This window comes from Nuphar pumila, chromosome 10, assembly GCF_984573655.1.
Source record: "Nuphar pumila chromosome 10, dmNupPumi1.hap1.1, whole genome shotgun sequence".
Lineage (NCBI taxonomy): Eukaryota > Viridiplantae > Streptophyta > Magnoliopsida > Nymphaeales > Nymphaeaceae > Nuphar > Nuphar pumila.
This window is the reverse complement of record NC_143258.1, coordinates 2,719,620-2,742,579: the sequence shown is the minus strand read 5'-3', so window position 1 is coordinate 2,742,579 and position 22,960 is coordinate 2,719,620. Positions and strand designations below refer to the sequence as shown.

Sequence of the window (22,960 nt, the reverse complement as noted above, 5' to 3'; positions counted from 1 at the left end):
GCCGTATGTGATGCATCACTTTAGCCAAGAAAAGCGAGATTTTATCAACCCAATTATGGGAAAACGACCTTTTCATACGAAAATGTGTTGCTTAAACATTTGGATGAAATAAATGCACTTATATTCCTACTGTTATGTTGCCTCAGTGTTGTAGTTCACCATCTTGATGGCTGATTGACAGCTACAAACTGACTATGAAACATAACAATTCATCGACCCATCATGAGAAAACAACTTCTTTGGTACGAAAATTTGTTGTTTTCTCACGCATCTGGGTGAAATATGGTGATGTTTTATACCACTAAGATATGGACCCACAGGCGCTATCAATGCAGTCTTTCATTAGCAGAGAGGCTGACCATGGTAAAGCCTGGGCTGGACCATTCTCCGAACCTTGCCCAGTCCATCAGAATTCAGAACATCTCAATTGCACCACCTTTTCCATTTTACTTCCTAAAAGGCAGGAAGACCTAACAACACTAGAATCTTGGTAGTACATCAGTAGCATATAACAGTCTCCATTATGATCTGCCAATTTTCTACTTTAGTATGTCCAAGTGCATTGAATACGGTATAAGCAATTCAGCTCTGAATACAATCTGTGGTTTACAGATGCCGTTAATCCCTGAAAAATCTGAAAATTTGTCAAAACAAACTGCTGACAGCTACTAACGAAAGATGCAAAAGGCCAATGTCAACAACTAAAGGAACCGCTTGAGAGCATTTATATTAATTTCTCTTCTGATGTTCTTACAATTGCAGGGCACTGAACTAGATTGATATGCACCAACGTCCAAGCTGATCTATACTAAAGCATGATACAGCCACTAAATTTCACTGGCTATGTTATTGCCAAATAAAATGATGAAATACGGGCACCTGGAAAAAGAAGGCTTTACCTTTTGCTCTGCACAACTGCCACTCAATCTAAATCAGCTGGTCGCAATTGACGAATAATTTGGTGCCTCCCACAAACTATGGTAAAAGAATACATCTACTGCTGCTTTCAATTATTCAAGGTCGCAACAACTGCTTTTGACATGCCAACAACTTACGACTTGCGTAGGGCCCCTCTGAAGTGTCATATTCTGAAATCCTCCAGCCCATGGCAGCTGCAATTTGATGAACCTCGTCAATGACATTTTTCGAGTCCCTAATGTAGGCATAGCCACCTGGACGTAATATGCGGTCCATCTCAAGCATGATCCTGGAAATGTCACACCTGCAGATGATAAATGTTAGGCAATATTCGTGATAGACAAACACATGCATGTGTGTGGACATGAGAGTATGTTTCAGAGAGAGAGAGAGAGAGGTGGTATGGTCAGAGTAGCATGGATGGTAGGTCAGTGAACCTTTTCTGTTCTCTGGAAAAGAGCCCTGCTGCATGTACGAGATCATACGTTCTGGGGTATGTGTCAAATGGTTCACACCTGCAACAGGAGATTATAGATTTTGTCAATGTTTGAGATGATAGTGATCAAGATGAAAGAAATGTGTGTGTGTGTGTGAGAGAGAGAGCATATAAATGCCCCATAAGCAGCACATTGCATGTCTAATGAGACAAGCAACAAATATATTCATTCCAAAGTTTTTTGCTCTTATCATGATAACATGAAAATTTTGGGTGGGAAACGACAATACACATTAAGAAAGTGTAGAATAAATTACATTTTTACATATATCAGAGAAAAAGAATACAATGGAAAATATTACCAAATGTCTACTTTTACAATACTACAAAAGGAAGCATCACTTATCGCTTAATTGTCGATATTTTCAGATTGAATAGTCTTCTACACTAACTGATGTGCTGAAGGAGCATATGGCAAGAAGTTTGCCTTAAAACAACCTCCACAAAAACTGCTTTCGAACGTGCATGACACCTGTTATCATAAGAGTCAATTATATCTACAAGCGAACTCATTAAAAGCACTTAACCAGATGGCTTTTTGATTGGCTGGCAGTGTGGGATTTAACTGTGTTGAAGATAGCTGGACTAGGCCGAGGCATCTTAGGTTCAAATCCCATGAAGGGCTAGCGCTAGCTTGACTATTCAAGAAAAAAGACATGGGATTCATATGTACCAGTCAATGGGAATTAGGGGATCTCCTTGAAATCATTGCCAGCCCAAGATATAATATACCCAAGGAAGATAGCATATTTCTTAGCAATTGCATCTCCTGGTGTCAGCTCACTCAGGAGTCGGAACTAATACAAATTCATGCTCAAGAGAGTAAGGCAACAAAAGACACAGGCATCTTGATAAGATCTTCATTAATATGTGCATTAGTCTAGCATGAAGTGATGGTCCAGTTAAAAGCTGGCACACAAATGGAGGAATAGCATCTCACTTCTACCAAGTTATGGCAGACACGAAGGAGATGCCGGTATTATCTACATCAACAAGATTCTTTTGGAGAGATGAATACTTGCAATGATGCTCCACGACTGGAAGAACCAAGATACATGACAACAACACTAAAGTGGAGTTGATCATGATATGAAGAAATAGATATAGGTTAGTCATCATGAAGTTAAAACTTGGTTTAGAATTCCACCAAAGCAATTTCCAATGAATTTGGAATCATCAAAAGGATATATATATATATATATATCCACTGAGTTTTTGGATGTGCCGGGATTTGCTAGCCCGAGACGTGCACGTTTACCATGTCCTGTTCCTGTTGTCCCTCAAACAAATGGAAAAAAAAAGCAACAAGAGAAATATACCAGTCATGCATGACTCCTACTAGTCCACGATCATGTATTACAGGCAAGGTGTTGGGCTCACTAACAGGAACAACGTTCAACACCCAACAATCAATTTGATTATCAATCATTGCTGCTGCAAACCTGTCAATGCCAAAAAAGGACTTGTTAGTAGCAATTTGGACCACAATTCTGAGACATTGTCATGATCAGCCTAAATAATCCATTAAGTGGAAAGCTTATTTCAGGCTTATCCCCGAAACCTACACAAAATGTTCACAATTTAAAGCATGGTAAGTTTCTGGAATAGTAAAATACCCTCCAAGTCCTGCCCGCATGTCCAAAACATTACGAAACTGTAACTTTTTCCAGTGGAAGACACGGACATAGCTCTCTACAATCTCAGTCCAATAACCTGACTCTGCTTTGAAAAGCTCCTTCTGTGCGACGTATGCATCAATATTTACAGTTTGAAGCCTATCTGGTGGAGTATGCAAGCGTGAAGGCCAAGCTGTTACATTCCTTCCATATCCATTTTCAGGTAGTCGAGTAATACAAGCTTTCAGGCCCACATACCTGCATGTAAAAGAAAAAGAAAAATATAATTTGTTGCAGAATGAACAAAAATGAACTCAAATGACTGGCATGCTCAGAGAATTGAGGATCCCTGTCTGACACTTAGAAAAATATGAGGTTCACAATCATCCACGTTAATCTGAAAAAAGGCCTACCTTAGGAAAAATTTACCATTTGTAAAGATATGCATGAACAGATCAGCAGAAGACAACGAAACCATTGTTATTGGTCTATACATCAGCTTTTCAAGCAACAACTCTTTAAGCTTAGATGTTCTACACTCTCAAACAAGAAAGAGGAAAGACGCAGCAGATGGGACTGGAATCTGGATAGCTTCTGTAACTAGAAGGAAAGAGAAAGACATTGATTGAAAACACTACCAGATACGAAAGATTACAACTGTTTCCATCTAACAACTTTTTATGGGCACAGCACACAACAAATCGTCATGCTAAGACCCGAATATTTTTCAAAGGAAAGATGAAAAGCTGGAGCAAATGGATCTTGAATGTACAATCTGCGAAAGAGTGAAGAAAGACACTATGGAAGTGCCCCAAAATGCAGTCCACATGTCAATATACTAAACAAATAGTTTTACAAAGTCAACGCATAGACTGTTTTCTCAATAAGCATATGTAGAATGCTAGATAGAGAAAAGTGACTTTGAATATTTTAGGTTCGATAATGAACCCATACACATGCACATTAAGTGCGAATATACCCATTTAAGGGAACAACACAAGCACATCAAGTGCTAATACATAAACCCATAAAAGGGATAAATATGACTTAAAGTCATAAGTTGAATATTATTGAAGAAATATGGAGAAGAGGGTAAAAACCTTATACAATGGAGCATAAGCTCCTCCAAGGAGTATCAAATACAAAGGGGGAGACCCCTATTTATCACACAAGAGAGGAGCCACATAGGGGGCTCCCAAAGGAGTCGTTGGGAGCCCCCAACGGTCACATTTGTGACCGTTGGGGGCTCCCCAACGACTCTTTGGGGAGCCTCCCTAGGTGGCGCAAACCACAAAAAATAATAAAAAAAGAAACTAAAAAATAAAAGAAAAATTACATGCATATTCCAATTGGAATATGCGTAAAATGACAAATTACAAGAATACCCTTGAGGGTATTTTAGGAAGAGAAAATATATATATTTATATATATATATATAAATAGAGATACGTATACATATATATATGTATACGTATCTTTATATATATATATATATATATATATATATAAATATATACTTGTACATAAAAGGATTATATTTCAACATACATATATGTGTACGAGTACACATATTTTAACAGAATGCTAGATAGAGAAAAGGGTAGAAACTGCAAACTAACCAAATCAGTGTCTTCCACCTGTTAAATGTATATATATATATATATATATATATATATATATATATATATATATATATATATATATATATATATATATATATATATATATATACTAGTTAGTATAGAGTTAGTATATACTATTGAACTAATGTATATATTATATATATAGTATTATATATAATAATGTACCATCTTTAGTTTCTTTGTTTTTTAGTTTTTTAGTTTTATTTTGTGTTGTGTAGCTGTTGGGAGTGCCCAAAGGCTAGTCCAACCCTTGGGGACTCCCAACGGCTAGTTCTAGCCCCTTGTATCTATTTAAATGGGTGTTGATCCCCATTGTGTAGGCAAGCTTCTTGTGAGTATTCATATTAATAAAACTATTTTTTTGTGTGTGTGCTTTCTCATTCTCACTCTTTTGTGCCTTAGTGCATGTGTATTGCCCACAGTGGCTTGTGTTTTGGCTTATTGCCTATTGTGCTCTTGTGTATCTTTCTTTATTGTATGATTACATGGTATCAAAGCCATGTGGTCTTGGAACTTGAACATAGTATTGTTTGTTGGTTTGTGAGATCGTGTTCTTCTCACGCTCTTGTTGGTGGTTACAATACAAACTTTCTATCCTTTATTGCTCATGATCATCACCAAAAAGGACTCCACCGTAATCAAACTCAATGAATTCAACTATTTGATGTGGGAAACCACTATTGAAAACCACATCAAATGAAAGAAATTATGGAGATATGTAAGAGGAACCACTACCGAACCTCAACTAAAGCTTATACAAAGAGAAAGAGATCAAGTAAAAGCCCTTTCTGAAGAAGAAAAAGAAAAGACCTTAAAGGAATACCAAGATAAAATGGAGGATAGGGAGGCAGCTAATGCTCCAATTCCCTCATGGTTTATGAATACCATAAATTCAGTATCACTACCAACATCATTAAGTTCAAAAAAGCATGTGACGCATGGGTCTTTCTCAAAAACATATTCATTCAAAAGGATATGGCTCGTCATACTATATCCAAGACAAAGTGTGCACTACGAAGCAAGGAGATAGAAGCGCAAGAGACTACTATGGTTTATTGTCCCTTCTATGGGACGGATTGGCTATGATCGAACCTAAATGGGAAGGCCTGGCAATAGAGATGAGGCAAAAACAAATTGAGGAGAATATTTTCTCTTTAATGTTTGGGCTTAGAACGGAGTTCGAACAATTGAAATCCTCTCCTCTCCATAGAACCACTCGCCTCTTATTAGTGAGGCACTCGCCAAAGTATGTCATGAAAAAACAAGATTCGGAATGAACAAAACAAGTGAGGAAGTTCTTGTCGTGTCAAGACCCAACAACAATGTGAGGTCATATAGACCTCCTCATTTCGAGAAAAGGTATAATGGAGGTGGAAAAAATATTATTTTCCAACATTGCAAGGAACCGAGGCACATAAAACTGAAATATCACAAGCTCAAATGAAAGGTGGCCCCCGTAAGTGAAGACACTTCCAAAAGAGAGGAGACAAGCAAAAAAGTGAGCAACCTCAAGGACTTGTCAATCGCTCAATTGGCAGAGGCTCTTCAATAATATCTAAAGGCCACTCCATCTACTTCCGGTGTCGCGTGTCATCTTCCTACACTCCTAGTGAATCCTCTTGGATTCAGGAGCCTCATTTCACATGACACCAAACAAGTCTCTACTGTCCGATTGCACCAATTCATATTTCTCATATGTTTCTATCACCGATAGAACCTCTTTAAATGTCAAAAGTATAAAAAAATTTAAAGAATTTTTTAAAAGATTCAAAAACCTTTTTTGTTTCAAATGTTAGAGTTATTTTAAAACTAAACTTAAATCTTTTCTCGGTTTTTCAAATATCGGATTATGAGCGTGAAGTCTTCTCTTCTAAGGCTTGTTGGGTGCAGGGTCTCCAGTCAAGGAAGTTGATTGGGCAAGGCCATAGAAAAGGAAACCTCTACTATATGGGCTTTATTTATCTCCCAAAAGAATCATTTTGTAACTATGCCCAAGAAATAGATTTAGTTCTTTGGCATAAAAGATTAGGTCACCCAAGTATATCCAAATTGTCAATTTTTTCCTTTTTTGAAAAAATATTGTAAGAAAAAAAATTGTTTGCTAGAACTTTTGTGTCAAATAAACCTTTTGAATTGGTGCATTCGAATATGTGGGGGGACCGGCGCCCATTATGTCGAAAGGAGGATTTTCGTATTATGTTACTTTTATAGATGATTATAGTAGATATACTTGGACCGCTTCTTATATTTAAATCAAATGTTTTTGCATGTTTTAAATATTTTCATAATCTAGTTAAAAATCAATTCAAAACCAACATCAAAACCTTTTGCTCAGATTTAGGGGGAGAATTTCTATCTAATGAATTTCAAACTTATTTGAAAACTCATGGGATTATACATAAAAAATCTTGTCCTAAAACACCTCAACAAAATGAAATTGTCGAGAGAAAACATCATCATATTATTGAAACAACTAGAATTTTGCTTATTTCAAAAAAATTTAGGGTCAAAGCCGCTCTTACCGCAGTATATTTGATAAATAGAATACCTTCGCCAAATTTAAAAAATAATCCCTAATAGAAAAAAATTCAAAAATTAGTCCAAATTTAAAAAGATTGAGGGTGTTTGGGTGCAAGTGTTTTGTACTTATTGAAAAACATGACAAACTCTCTCCCAAAGCCATAGAATGTGTGTTTGTTGGACATGCCGATAATAAAAAAATCTATAGATGTTACGATTTGAAAAATGATAAGTTTTATGTTTCTAGGGATGTTACATTTCTTGAAAAAAAAAGGAATTGATGTTAAAGAATCTAAAGAAGATCTCGAGTATGTGTTCTTGTTTGATTTATTACCTATGTAACAGAGACTCTTCTAATAGGAAAACGCACCCGCGTCGCACCCACACCCATGCAGATGCGACACTTGGACACAGCTTCCATTGTGTCAGGTGAAGTCAACCACACCGAAGTTCATTTCTGTCCCAAAAAGTAGATTTGGTTAACCCTAACTAAGTCTAGTTTTATGTAATATCATATATATATATATATATATATATATATATATATTAGCATGACACTTTTGTATTTCATTAGTGTTAACTTAAAACTCTTAAAATATATATACCCTCCAAGCACCCCCGCACCCAAGGTTTTTTAAAGTGTTGCATCACCGCATCAGCACCTGCACCTATGTGACAAACTTTATTACCTAAACATAATGATAAAGTTGTGGATTATGATTCTAATGAGAATGATGATGATGATGATGATGTTTTTAATGATATTGATGATAATGTAGAACTTATTCATGAGACAAGTATTGATAGTGAACCTACCCGAGAACTTTAATGTTACTCTCGACGTGATGGTGGGGATCATCCATGTGATTTTGATAAATATAACCAATCTCTTGAGATAGAAGAACCTAGCCTTAGGAAATCCGAATGTCGACCCCCGAATAAGTTTGTCTCCTATGAGTCTTTTTCACCCAATTATAGATCTTGTCTTATAGCTATACATTCATATCATGAACCTAAATTATAAGGAGGCCAAAGACATAAATGAATGGGTTGAAGCCATGAACTTAGAATTAGAAGCTCTACATAAAGCTAAAACTTGAAAAACTCAAACACTACTTAAGGTAAAAAAGATTATAGGACGTAGGTGGATATTTAAAATAAATATCAAAAGTGATATATCATTAGAAAGATACAAAGTTAGGCTAATTGTAAAAAGATATTCTCAAGAATATGGTATAGATGACGAATAAACATTTGTTCATGTTGCTCGTATGACCACTATTAGGACTCTCATTACAATAGCATCCATTAGGAATTGGCCTATATACCAATCTTAGTTGTCATAGGCGCTAGGCGATGCCTAGGGGGTGAGCCCCTAAAAAGCCTAGGCAAGGCCTAGGCAGGTTTAGGCGGTACCCAAAATAAAAAAATAAAAAAACATATAAATATGTAAACAAACTACTAAAATTAATAACAATTATGTATACAACATAAAATCAATCAACAATAAGCAATAGACAAAACAAAAAATGTCGTTGAACACTATAAGACAATTATATTAAATAACCTACTTAATACATTGTCCAACACAAAACATTTAACAACACTAATTTCTACATAATGCTTAGTTACTAGTTCAAAGTATTTATTTTGACTAGAAAATTTATATGAAGTTTAATTATATCCACTGTGGTTTCATAGGTTCTCATATTTGTAAGCAAAATAGGAGTATTTATAGCCACAGACCCATCCATCTCTCTCTATCTCAAATTTCTTCTGATCTTTATATATTGGATTATATTCTTTTTATCTGGTTTTAAGGCAAAACAACACCTTTTATTACTGTGTCGAGGAGAAATTGGAAGGAGGAGAGATCTTAGCTCACATGCAAACATTGAGAACATTCTTAAAGAGTCATTTCAATTGCCTTTTGAAGAGATTAAATCTGTAGCTTCTTATGCATTGGGAAATATTGTTGTAGGGAATCTCTCAAAGTACATACCATTTATTCTGGATCAAATTGATAACCAAAAGAAGAAATAGTACCTTTTGCTCCACTCTTTGAAAGGGGTAGTTGTCATTATGGTATGAACAACTTTGATCCATGTAGTGAACTTGGCAGTCTGAAGTTGAAAATGTTATTATCCTTTTGCAGGTTATTGCAATACAAACAGTAGATATAACTGGCCAGGCAAAACTGGAAGATAGAAATGTTGAGAAAATTCTTAAATTGCTCTTTACTCACTGTGAAAGTAACGAGGAAGAAGTTCGCAATGTTGTGGCTGAATGTCTTGGGAAAATTGCTCATATCGAGCCTAAGAAGCTTATACTTGCACTGAAGGTCCTGTATCTTGGCTTGTCTAAGTCTTGAGTGGGAGTGTGTGTCATACTTGTCATTGTTTAGCTTGTTGGTTTCTAGGTTTCTGACATACTGTTTTAATACGAAGATGTCTCTATTTTTTAGTTTGCCAATTGCTTTCAGGTTTTAATGTTAATGTTCATCTTTCTGATACTTCTTTATTCGTCCAGGTGCGAACAACCAGCCCGATTGCCTTTACTAGAGCAAGCGAACAAGAGTGAGAGAGAGAGAGAGAACAAGAAACAGAGAGAGAAGAGAGCGAGAGGAGAAAGAGAGAGAGAAAAGAGAGCGAGAGCAAGAGAAAGAGCAAAAATGAGAGAGTGAGGCATACCTTTTTTCTTTTTCTTTTTCTTTTTCTTTTTCTTCTTCTTCTTCTTGCTGCAGCAAACCGCGAGGGAGAAAATAAAAGGGCAAGACAGAGAAAAGGGGAAATGGAACCGCGCTTCCCTTTTTTATATCACCTTTTTGGAAAAAGGTTGACCAAATGGTCAACCAAATTTTTAAAAAATAGACAAAAAAGGCTTCTCAGCCTAGGCGTTAAAAAAGGGCCCCACCGCCCAAACCCAAAAGTTCAGGTGGTGGGGCTGCGCCTAGGTCGCCTAAGCTGCCTAGGTGCCGCCGCCTTTGACAACTAAGATACCAATTAGATGTTAAAAATGTATTTCTCAATGAATATTTGAATGAAGTACACATGGATCCTCCCCTCGGTCTGAACATTGAGAAGGGCATGGTTCTTCATCTTCGCAAAGCCTTGTATGAGCATATGATAGGTTCAGTAGAACTATGTTGGATCTTGGTTTTAGATCATGTTATGATGACACTTCTATTTTTGTAAGATCTACATGTTCCACTTTTGCTACACTATTATATGTCAATAATATGATTATCACTGGAAGTGATAAGAAAGGGGTTGAAGAAATCAAATTTATGCTTAAAGAAACTTTTGATATGACTGACCTCAATTTTTTGAGATATTCCTTAGGTATTGAAGTAGCTTACCTGCCAAGAGGATGCATTTTGTCTCAAATGAAGTTTGTAGTTAATATTGTTATTCGCTCGGAAATCACAAATGATAAACATGATGACACACCAAAAGTTGTTAATGGCAAGATGAGAACTGAAGATGGGATTCCACTAGATGATCCAACACCCTACTGACAGCTTATTGGATCATGAACTTGTTTATTACTCGACCAGACATTGCACATGCAGTGCATACTGCATGTCAATTTCAGCATGCACCAACTTTTGTCCACATGAGTGTCCTGTTGTGGATAGTTAGTTATATAAAGAGTACTATATCCAAAGGGATTTTCTTATCCTCATCCTTGTCTTTAAACATCATTGCTTATAATGATTCAAATTTGGGAGAAAATCTCAATAACCGACACTCAACTACCGGTTTTTGTGTGTTCCTAGGTGCTTCTCTTCTATCTTGGCATTGTAAAAAGCAACATAATGTATCATTATCCTCCACGGAAGTTGAATATAGAATGATGACCACGACAACAACCGAGGTTGTGTGGTTGCGACCTTTGCTTAGAGATATGGGAGTTAATGCTTTAGAACTTTCAATGTTGTGTTGTTACAACAAGAGCATACGTTCCATGAACGGACCAAGATTACTGAGATGGACTGCCATTACTTTAAGGAAGAGCACTTGAAAGGAACTATTGATTTGCCCTACATACCATTAGAATATCAAATCACATATTTTCTTGAGAATTTGGAGAAGTATATGATAGCAAATCTTTGTTCATCTCTGGGTATGGTTGGATGTATCAAAAATGAAACGCAAAGGGTTTTAGTCAAAGATGAGAAGATTAAGGATAGATAGAAAGATTATTTTGATAAGCTATTTAATGGAAGTCATGCACAGGATCTTGGAGACTTTTTCATTCCTTTTCATGAGATGAATCGTGACTTCATGCGCAAGATTCAAAAGAAAGAAATTGCAGAGGCTTTGAAGAAAATGAAATCAAGAAGGCCAGTTGGCCCAGATGGTATACCTATCGAGACTTGAAAATGCTTGGAAGAGAAAGGTTTAGAATGGTTGACAAATCTTTTTAACAAGATTTGGCGGACAAATAAGATGCCTAATGAGTGGAAGAAGAGTACTTTGGTGCCTCTATATAAGAATAAGGGTGATATACAAGATTGCACAAACTATCGTGGTATAAAACTCATGAGTCATACTATGAAACTTTGGGAGAGGGTGATTGAGTCTAGGTTGAGGAAGGTTGTCATGATATCGGAGAATCAATTTGGTTTTATGCCTAGAAGATCAACTATGGAAGCTATACATCTTCTTAGACAACTTATTGAGAGATATAGAGAGATGAACAAAGATTTGCATATGATTTTTATTGATTTAGAGAAGACATACGATAGAGTACCTAGGGACGTTCTCTGATGGACAATGATGAAGAAAGGTGTTTCTCTCAAGTACATTAGTATAATTAAAGATATGTATGAAGGAGTAGTAACCAATGTCCGCACTTGTGGAGGGGTGACAACCAATTTTCCTATAACGGTTGGGTTACATCAAGGATCTGCTTTAAGCCCTTTCCTATTTGCTATAGTGATGGATGAGCTTACGAGATCAATTCAAGAAAATGTGTCGTGGTGTATGTTGTTTGCTGATGATATTGTTTTGATTGATGAGTCTAGAGCTGAGGTTAATGCTAAGTTAGAATTATGGAGACAGACATTGGAAGCAAGAGGTTTTAAGTTGAGTAAGAGTAAGACAGAATATATGGAATGTCGGTTTAGTAAGCAACGAAGTAGTGATGGGAGTGTAGTGAAGCTTGGTGAGCAAGAAATACCGGTGGATGATTGTTTCAAATATTTGGGATCTATCATTCAAAAGTATGGAGAAATTGATGGAGACATAAATCATAGGATAAAGGTTGGGTGGATGAAATGGAAAAGTGCAACTGGAGTGTTGTGCGATCGTAGAATGCCATTGTGGTTGAAGGGAAAGGTTTATAAGACGACTATTAGACCCGCTTTACTATATGGTACGGAATGTTGGGCTGCCAAGAGACATCATATTCAAAAAATGAGTGTAGCTGAGATGCGTATGCTTAGATGAATGTGTGGAAATACAATAAAAGATAAGATTCGGAACAAGGAGATACGTAAGGAGGTAGGAGTTGCACCCATTGAAAATAAGATGAGAGAGAATCGTTTACGGTGGTTTGGACATATTCGGCGAAGGCTTAATGATGCTCCAGTTAGAAGGATGGAGAAATGGGAAAATATATTAGTTAAAAGAGGTCGGGGTAGGCCTAGGAAGACTTGGATAGAGATGATAGGAAAGGATATGAATGCTTTGAACCTCACCGAGGACATGGCATTGGATAGAAATGATTGGAGGAGAAGGATTCATGTGGAAGACCCAGAATGATTTTCTTTTTTGGTTCATATCGCCGACCCCAATTGTTTTGGGATGAAGGCGTAGCTGTTGTTGTTGTTGTTGTAGATTTTCTCACTAAAGCCCTACCTTAACTATGATTTATCTTCCTTCTTAGCAAACTTTCAGTGATCTCACCATAAGTTTAAGCGGGAGTGTTAAATGTATATACAATTATATATATGTATATATACACTGGTTAGTATATACTATTGAACTAGTGTATATATTATATATACAATATTGTATATAATAATGTACCATTTTTAGTTTCTTTGTTTTTTATTTTTTTATTTTTATTTTGTGTTTTTTTAGCTGTTGAACTAGCCGTTGGGGGTGCCACTCCCAATGGACTAGTTCTAGCCCCTTGTATCTATTTAAATGGGTGTTGATCCCCATTGTGTACGCAAGCTTCTTGTGAGCATTTAAATTAATAAAACTATTTTTTATGTGTGTTTTCTCTCTTATTCTCACTCTTTTGTGCCTTAGTGCATTTGTATTGCCCATAGTGGGTTGTGTTTTGGCTTATTGCCTATTGTGCTCGTGTATCTTTCTTGGGTTACACCACCAGCCAGGTGCAAAATCCAAATACCTATATATGTCATGAAGAGGAATATGATGTATATCGTCAAGTGGTAAATCCCTAAAATAGATATGACAAGAACAGGTGGAAGCCACTTCATAGGTTTTCATCCCAAAATGTGCTTTTATCACTAGACTGCGACTGCACACACGTAGTATCAACCAGTAAATTAAAGGCAACCTATTAGCTGTGTTTTCTCCTCTAATTGGCTTAGTAAGTTGGCATGAAAGGTTTAGGTATAAGAAAAAATACTGCAAACGGTGTAAACCGATCTAATCTTTCAGCAGAAACATATTGCACAATTTGGAAATAAACATTCCTTACCATCATTATGATTTTCCAACAAATGAGTGCCACTGTGCAAAAGCACAAAGAATTGATTCATAAATATTGACAAGAAATTATGTTCTAAAGCAAGTATTTTTTTCGAAGCATGCAGAAAAACCCATGAACCTTCTTGGTGCAACCTAAAATTATTACTTTTGATGCTTGCAATTTTTCTTTAACAAATCTGCATAGTCACTTAAAACTTCATGACTGTCCCTTAAATTGGAATAATCCAGCACAGATAAGAAGCAAATACTTGGATTATCTTAGTACAATGTTATTTAATGGGAACTCTCTTCAAAAAATTAATGACCAATAAATACTGGAACAGGTCATGGTCCAGCGATAAGTGGATCTACTTCTAGTCTCGGACAAATGGGTACAAATAGACATGCTTTTTCTTTTCCTTTCTTATCAGTCAGATAAAAAGAAATCAAATGACAGAGCAAATAAAGAATAGCAACTGTTCTTGTGTGTCATCATCATCATTGCATCAGTTCTACAAAGTCCTAACTTCATTGCCTTCTGCATAGAGCTAAACATTGATTGCCTCTCTCTCTCTCTCTCTCTCTCTCTCTCTCTCTCTCTCTCTCTCTCTCTCTCTCTCTCTCTCTCTCTCTCTCTCTCTCTATATATATATATATATATATATATATATATATATATATATATATATATATATATATAAAATCACATTTTGCCATCCTCTCCAGTGGGATCATAGGATTCATTTTTTTACACACACTGTGTGTGTGTGTGTGTGTGAATGTGTGTGTGTGTGTGTGAAAGTTCTTAAGAAACAACAGAAGTTCAAACTTCAAAGATCCAAAAGATGGGAAAAAATCATCATTTACAACTAAAGCAAAAGGACCAACCCACACAAACAACAGATCAAAGATAAGGACATAACGTTGACCATTAGAAAACTAAAACCAAGGAAAGAAGCAGATAATAGAAAAACTTAAACTTGTACTCCTTTAATTACATGAACTCCTTTAAATGGGACAAATGAAACTGGACAACTAAAATAGCGTACTGTCCAAACATTACTTTTCACAGCTAAACAATAAACTTGAAAGACGACCAGTATAGGGATGGAAAGCTAAGAGGTCCCATCTGGCTTAAGACATCTCACAAACAAGCCTCACAGAGTCATAGGTCAAAGTTTTTGTAGCATAAAGACAGGCAGTGTTCTACTACGGTAGATGATTTATGGGAACAACAATCTATACAACGGCAAGGATTGTTACAATAAAACACATTAGTCCTCTTGGCATTTATTATTTGCATGAATCCTCTAACAAAAGTAAATGGGCAAGAAAGGGATGGTTTTCCTTGCACCACAATTAACTGAGAGCAATAGGACCTTGGAAATACCAAACATTATCTGGATCATCGTCAGCATCACATAGTGGAGGTTGAGCACCGGCTTCACGATTTAGATAACAGCTGTTGTTCAGTGGTTTCTGCCAGATGGCAATATAACCTTCCTTCTTCACAAGTTTCCAGCATAATGCAGCAGTAAGATTCTCCATCTCTATAATATCATAAACACAAGTGATAATTACTTGAAATGCAGATAAAAAGCAAAGTACATTTCATAGTCACTATCACTAAGCACAGTTCTTTAAATAAAATATTCCAAGATGGTGTATAAATATGCATGCCCTGTTTCCTGTGTCCACACAATTGGATGCAGACATAGGCCACAGAGACCATGGTCTAGGTTGTATTTGACCAAAGCTAAACAGATATATTTCAAAGTTTTGCTAATAATTCAAGAACAAAGCTTGCCATGCTTTTTACTGATGCTCAATGTAAATCATCAGTCGTGCAAAACTCTCTCCTTTTTAAGGGAAAAGGAATCACAAAGTACAAGAAGAGAATAAATGAAACCAGAAGTCACCAAAAGGCAAATATGATGACAATTAGAACATAGTGGCATTTCAAAGGCTAGGAAGCCGGCCATAAACAGTTCAAAAATCACCTTTGCCAGTAACAATCATTGCTTTTCTTTTTCTTCCAAAAGATTGGTGCAATCATCTTTAGCAGTACATTTCAAATCATGTCAGTCTAGTCTCATGGTTCATGCCCTAACACAAATGTATGCTTCATTGTTCTCCATAACAAGGATCAGTTGAATCAGGATGTGAAAGAGAAAAAGGTAAGTAAAACAAAAAAAAAGATAAGGCTTGTGAATAACTCAGCAGTGCTAAACCACAAGGATGATGGCAATTAAAACCAAAACTTAAAATGTGTAACACTGACAAAATTTGAGAAGTATCTGAATGCAGCTTGTGTTTCAAAATGTCCCTCAGATAATATATAGCAATTAAACAGACGATTCACATTCCAAGATCAACATACTAAACAAAATTACTTTCTTGACTAAACAGCCCAAGGAGTAAGAATTTGAAGTTTTCAACTGTCAAATACAAATTATGTTTTAAAATACCTTTCCATGCTTCTTGTAGGTTATCTTCATGTTTATAAACTGGCTGTGCTGCCCAAGCAAAGTAGCCTCCAGCCCTAAGCATCCTATTAACTTCAAGAAGCAATATCCCATCTTGCCAAACAAAACAACAAAAAGATCAGCACAAGGAAGCTTTTGAAATAGAAGTCACAAAAGCTTTTTCTGACTTATGCCTCATAACAAACTCAATTAAGCAAATCCACATTAAGACCATAGGAACATGAGTTAAGCATGCTGTGTAATGTTGAGAAATGGCACTATATGAATGTAAGATTCCAGCTAAAAAGGTCCATAGTATGCTCTTGTAAATCAAATTGGATGCAAGAAGCCTTTGGAGCATATTACCTAGTGAAAATGACTAAAATTAAATCAAACTTGAAGACAACTTCTAAAGCAAAACAAAGACAGTTCAGTCTTGCATGCAGAAATGCAGTTAAACTATCACTGTCCTGTAAAATGATGCAGAACCGTAAAAAATACTATGTCAATATCCAGAATTCAATAGCAATCATAGACCAATTTAGAGCACCTGAATTTCCCATCTCTTGGAATAATCCTGTTATTGATTATACTTAGCCAAACCATGTCTTATAGCAATCAGTTTGCAAACAATAAATAGAATATTCTTCTACATGGCACGTTAAAAATTTTCCACCATAGTTATCTTCCTTACACCTTAACATTAATAAAAATTGCAGAAATATAATTGCATATAAAATAATCAACAGAACATTAATGGCTTTGTTTAAACAGAATCTATAAGTCACTGGACGATTGCAGATCTGACCACAAAGCACTAGTATTTTCCAATATATATATATATATATATATATATATATATATATATATATATATATATATATATAAATGCACACATGCAAAGAGAGCACATAAATGATAAACTGATATAACAGAACTCAACTATATGTTAGGGAGAGAGTATAGAGTGCAATTAATCCAAACAAAAAGAGAAGTTTGATGAGAAAAGAAATAGGGAAAGATAAAGATTCAATAAAAGAGGAAAAAGGAAAAGAAAGAAAAACAAATGTTGCAAGCAACAAGAGAAATATGAAAACAAACAAATGTAATACATAGTATGGAGATGGATGCAGGTTGATATTCACTTTGATAGACAAATACACAATCCAAAATCACATCACAAAATACTAGCCAAATCAATACCCTTTAGTTATGCATTATGAACAAAAGGCAGCTTTCCCCAAAAGAACTGCATGGTCAGGACCTAAACTTCAATGCTTAGTGCTCAGTCTGAAATTCGCAAGAGGGCCAGACAGGATTCCCAAAGTAATGAAGCTAATCATGAAAAGGAGAAAGAAAAATAGAGACAAAACATGAAATTAGATGGCCAAAGGAAGGAACCCATCATTAACAGCTACAGTGGATGAATGTAGTAAAGAAGCCAAGCAGAGGAGAGCCATATTGCTTAAGCTCATATCAGGCAACTCAGTAATCAGAGTACACTGCTCAATCTCAGATCAGGCCCACCACACTAGTACAATACTAGTTGTTTAAACTTGAGATGCATGAAAAGTCTTAAAACATTCAATTCTGAAATGTTGCTTATATATATTAAAGGGAAGCCAAGAGAATTAACATCAGAACAATTGTTAACTATGAAGCATGTGGGCAACTGGTAACCAGGGAACTGACACAAAGGAGATCTTCTCACTCGATCAGCAAGCATGCACTTTAAGAGAAACCATAGTCACAAATATCGATCTCAGCTATATCTTAGGAAGGAAAATCTCTCCATAACATAGGTTTGCTTGATAAATCTCGGGACAATCGGCACTTAAAAAAATTTTAAATATAAAAAATAGCAGTAACAACTGAGAAAAGAATATGTTTAGATAATAAAGTTGTTATACAATGTAAATAACAGTCACAAGCATTTTGCAATACAAAAATTATAAAATAAAAAAGGAATAAAAATCTAAAATATAGAAGAGAAATATAAAAGAAAAAGTGACTGAAAATATCATGATATTACCGCAAGACATATTGTGATAATGTTGCAATAAATTTAATTTTCAAAATATTGCAGTAGTTTACCTTTAAATTATTTTTCCAAAAAAAAATTTAAATAGGGGATATTTTCATAGTCACAGATATCACCAATATTTTGAAAATATCATGATATTAACGCTGTAAATTGGAAAAACACTATTAAAGGTAAAATATCATGATATTTTCAAAATATCAGAAATTTATATATATATATCGCTGTTGCAGCACAGCAATGGTTGCTTTTTTAAAACAGTTGGTGTAAAGGTATTTTAGGATTTTTTTAAAAAAGGGGTTACATATGTCTTTTCTAATTTTTTAATAGGTTAATTTGGGTATAAACTATAAAATGCCACCTTTTTGTTAGGATTACGTGTCACTTTAAAAGGTAAGAAACGTAAGGAAAGAAGAAGGAAAGAAAAGGGAAGACTGCGTCTTCTCGTGAACAGGGAAGGAAAGAAAGAAAGAAGCAAGGAAGGAAAAAGAAAGAGGAAGAGAAGGAAAGAAGAAAGAGGAAGGGAAGGAAGAAAAAAAAAGAAAGAAAGAAAGAAAAGAGAAGGAAGAAAAAGAAAAAGAGGAAGAGGGAAAGGGGGCTTTACATTTATTTTTTCTTATTTTTTTCTTATTTTTTATTTTTTCATTTTATTTTTTAAATTCAGAGATTTTCCCGAGAATTTCACGAGATTATCAGAAAACCGATAATATCCTGATATTATACCTCGCCGAGATATAGCCGATACCAATATTTGTGACTATTTTCAAACTACCACCAATATCTGTGACTATGAGAGTAACCTATCAGCTTTAAGGGCAAGAAAAACCTTATACATTGTATATATTATTCATAAATTTCTGTGGGACTTTTAGGCAGCATCTTTTTGCATGTTCTTGATAATTTCTCCAAGAACTCCTGGCAGAACATTGGACCCAAATTATTCAAAAGCATGCTTAGCAGAGACAACAATTTTATATTTTCTGGAATGACAGATCATCTCAATGGTGGAGGCCACAGTAGTGTAAGAATAGAGGATGTCTGCATACAATGTTATAGAGCCAGTTCGTCAAATATTGATGAGAATATGCACACTATCTCATGAATATGACTCCTTGGCATCCAATTTGATTGTGATTTGTTGCCATATAGTCTGTCATTATTAATTACCCTGTCTAGGAACCGTGCCTGTAACTTCTTTGGGTAACTTAACTACCTTCGATATCTATAAAGTATAAACAAACAACTAGCATTCATTCATGAAATCCCAAAGGATAGCTAATCAGTACTCCCAAATAAATTATCATTGAAATGACTTGATCAGTTTCAAGTTTGAAAGGGGTTTAGCAATATTGTTTGTACATGTATGTATTATTTGTTGTGCTTGTAAGCTTGTGTTTCCACCCCTCAATCATGAGCAAAATAGCATCCTTGTTTTCATAAAAGTACCATGTGGTTTGCCTTTCACCAAAGAGATTGATGCATGGGGGAATTCTTCATCTTAAAGTTAAATTGTGCATGATCACATGAAAAATTTTCTGATGATTAGATTAATGGACCAACTGTCCTCTGATCTCTTTTGAAGATCTACATATGAATATGTTTAGAACCAGGAATCAAAGGAGGGGAAAATTGAAGAGCTCTATATGAAGTGCCAAGAAAAACATTGACTCGTTGATCTAACAAGAAACATCAAGACATAAAAAGCTAATTCAGAAGATAATTTCTACAAAATTGAAGAAGGAAAAGCAAAATCTCTTCGAAGATATATTATTGGTAACAACAATGGTCAATATTACTGTCCAGCTTTTTTCAAGCAATGCAGTTTTGTGGCTTATATCTTAACTTTGAATCAAGTGAAATTTTTAAGACTGAACAACAGATAAGATTGCTTTAATTGACACCATAAGCGAGGAACACTTTTTCAATCAGAATTATTTAGAAATTCTTAAATTGCTGACCTAAGATGTGCCAATTGAGAGACCTATAGCATCAGTTAAATCAATACTCACTCACATGGAAACACTAAGCACTTTGGAAGTAATCCCAATTCAAGACTATTATGTCATCCTAATCCAGATCATAATTTTGTTCGATGGAGTTGCTTTGCATATGCAATAAAATAATAACGGAGCAAAAGGGACTGTATTAAAATTACGGGCAGCTATAACAGCTACCAGGAGATCTTTTTCCAAGTTCACAACTGATGCAGAATAATGAACAGTAAATAGATAGATGCAGACATACCATCACGGGTCCAGTTAATCCGACACCTTGAACAGTGTATCAATTCAAAAGCCTGGCTTGGATGCAACAGTCGTCGTGTTGCAAATGCTGCAACCATGGCTGGCACACCACGTTCAAGAGCAAATTGAATCTGATTCTCATGCACATCCTTTGGTGCTATGGACAGAGTGATCACGTTTCGAGACATGAGGAAAGCACCAAAACTTGCAACGCCACATCCAACATCCAACGTGACTCTTGTATGAGAACCAAAAGTAATATCAGGAACCATCTGCAGTCCGCAACCAAAATTCAAAGAACCATACATCAAGACGAATCATCTCCCACCATCCTCCAACTAATCCCAAACAGATTTCACCTCACCTTCGCAATCTGATCCAAGTATTGATCAGCTCCATGAATGAATTGTGTTCCACCACCTGGAAACTTAAATTTGTCCTTATCACGTGTAATCCAGTTCTGCCCTCCCTTATCTTCCACTAATCGAGTATGTGGTACATTGCTGTACCATACCTATGACCAAATTGCATGTTCCAAATACAAACACAACCTTGAAGACAGTCTGATGAAAACAAAATGTATAATGGAAAAATAAAGCATCAACGTGTGTAACTTGAAAAAATTGAAACCTATTGTAAGAAATCAAAGTGCACCAGTCGAATAAACTACAAAGATGAGAACGGCAAATTGTCGACCTGATCTTTCACATGAATAACTACATGTTGTTCACAAATTTGTTCTAAAGTAGAATTGAATGTTGCGCACGGTCACTTATTATGAAAGCAACTTTGATCTAAAGCGCAAATGAATGGTGCATGCACAAAAAATCAAAGTGGAAAAACAAAAAAGTACACAATATGCGACTAATCCTTTTGGAAGAAGATTTGCAATGGAACATCACACTCAGCAATCTTATATAACTCCGAACTGTAATCAGGAGAGCATTAAAACGCTATTGATATATCAAATTCGAACACCTTGATATATCAATTTGAATTGAGATACATTAGAACGCGATTGATATACCTAATTGAGTAGAGCTACCACTATCTAATACACTCCCATAATCAAAACTCTAAACCAATCCTTTTAATTTCTCTTTCAAAACCAAGATGAAGTGAAAGAAAGCAAAAAGAATCACACAAACAAAAGAAAGATTGAATTACAGCCATGAATATGAGAGAGAGAGAGAGAGGGAGAGAGGGATCAGACCTCGTCTCTGCTTCTCGGCCACGGAATCCGGTTCTTGTAATTCTTTGGCACCGGAACGAGGCACTTGGGGATGCCGTCCGGCGGCGGGCAATGCCGCTCGAACCTCTCCCCTCTCTCCGTAGAATTCAGCTTCCGGATGGCCTCCTCGTTGTCCAGACAGGGGATGAACTCCCTCAGGCTCTCCGGGCACAGCGGGAACTTCTCGACCTTCGGCCTCCTCACCCCGAGAGCCTCCTCCTTCCCGCCAGGCCCACTCCTCGCCGTGTCGTTGCCCCAGTCCTTTTCCAGATCGGGGTCGAACTCGCCGACATCGAAATTGTCCGCCATCGTCCCGTTCCCATCTACGACTCCAAACGTCGCCGGAGGCGGCGGTGGCGGGGGCAGATCAATTGGTGGGTGTGGAGGAGGGGGCAAAGATGACAATGGCGGCGGCGGAGGTGGAGGCGTGGGCAGATCAATTGGTGGGTGCGGAGGAGGGGCCGACGATGACAATGGCGGCTGCCGAGGCGGGGGCGAGTCGGTTAGGTTCGGGATTAGGGCGGAGAGGTCGAGGGTGAGATTGGCGTTCTTGGAGATGGAGACGGAGGGGGAAGAGGAAGGGGAGATTAGTTGGGAGTCGCGGCTGCTGAAGAAGACGATCTGTTGGGAGCCGTCGGACCAGTGCTTGCCCAAGAAGAAGAATCCGAAGGAAAGGAGGGCCAGGGCCGAGAGTTTTATGAGGAACGACGCGTTGAGGAACTCCCCATTGGTCAGGCCCTTCATTTTTGGTGGCCGGCGGAGAGAGAGAGAGAGAGGCCTAAAGTGGTGGTGGTGGAGTCATCTGCACAAGCCTAGAGAGAGAGAGAGTTTTGAGGGATCCAATGTCAGATCTCAGAGACAGGGAAGTTTATTTTGATAGCTTGAAATCGTAAGATACTGCGTGAATCCCAAGCCATTGCCATTCTGCGCAGACAACGTAGAGAGAGAGAGAGAGAGGGCTAAGGTGGTGGTGGTGGAGTCATCTGCACAAACCTAGAGAGAGAGAGAGAGAGTTTTGAGGGATCCAATGTCAGATCTGAGAGTCAGGGAAGCTTATTTTGATAGCTTGAAATCGTAAGATAATGCGTGAATGCCAAGACTATTGCCATTCTGGGC

General features: G+C 36.6%; 1 protein-coding gene across 1 annotated transcript; it reads right to left on the bottom strand.

Moving 5' to 3' along the window:
- Positions 1–698: 698 nt before the first annotated feature.
- LOC149823247 (putative methyltransferase PMT11) lies at positions 699–22,960 on the bottom strand. Its single transcript, XM_090019997.1, has 9 exons — positions 21,827–22,960; positions 20,978–21,127; positions 20,615–20,885; positions 16,333–16,443; positions 15,255–15,414; positions 3,031–3,288; positions 2,734–2,856; positions 1,356–1,433; positions 699–1,222 (listed from the first exon to the last, which is right to left on the bottom strand). The coding sequence occupies exons 1-9, from the start codon at positions 22,586–22,588 to the stop codon at positions 1,015–1,017; spliced, it is 2,121 nt and encodes a 706-aa protein (XP_089876123.1). The 5' UTR covers positions 22,589–22,960; the 3' UTR covers positions 699–1,014.

Excerpts from the sequence above, each read along its gene's own strand:
- LOC149823247 (XM_090019997.1), bottom strand. The coding sequence starts at position 22,588 with ATGAAGGGCCTGACCAATGGGGAGTTCCTCAACGCGTCGTTCCTCATA. Across the intron at positions 16,444-20,614 it reads GATTAACTGGACCCGTGATG|ATGGGATATTGCTTCTTGAA; the intron begins GTATGTCTGCAT and ends TTGTTTGGCAAG. Across the intron at positions 15,415-16,332 it reads CCTACAAGAAGCATGGAAAG|AGATGGAGAATCTTACTGCT; the intron begins GTATTTTAAAAC and ends ATGATATTATAG.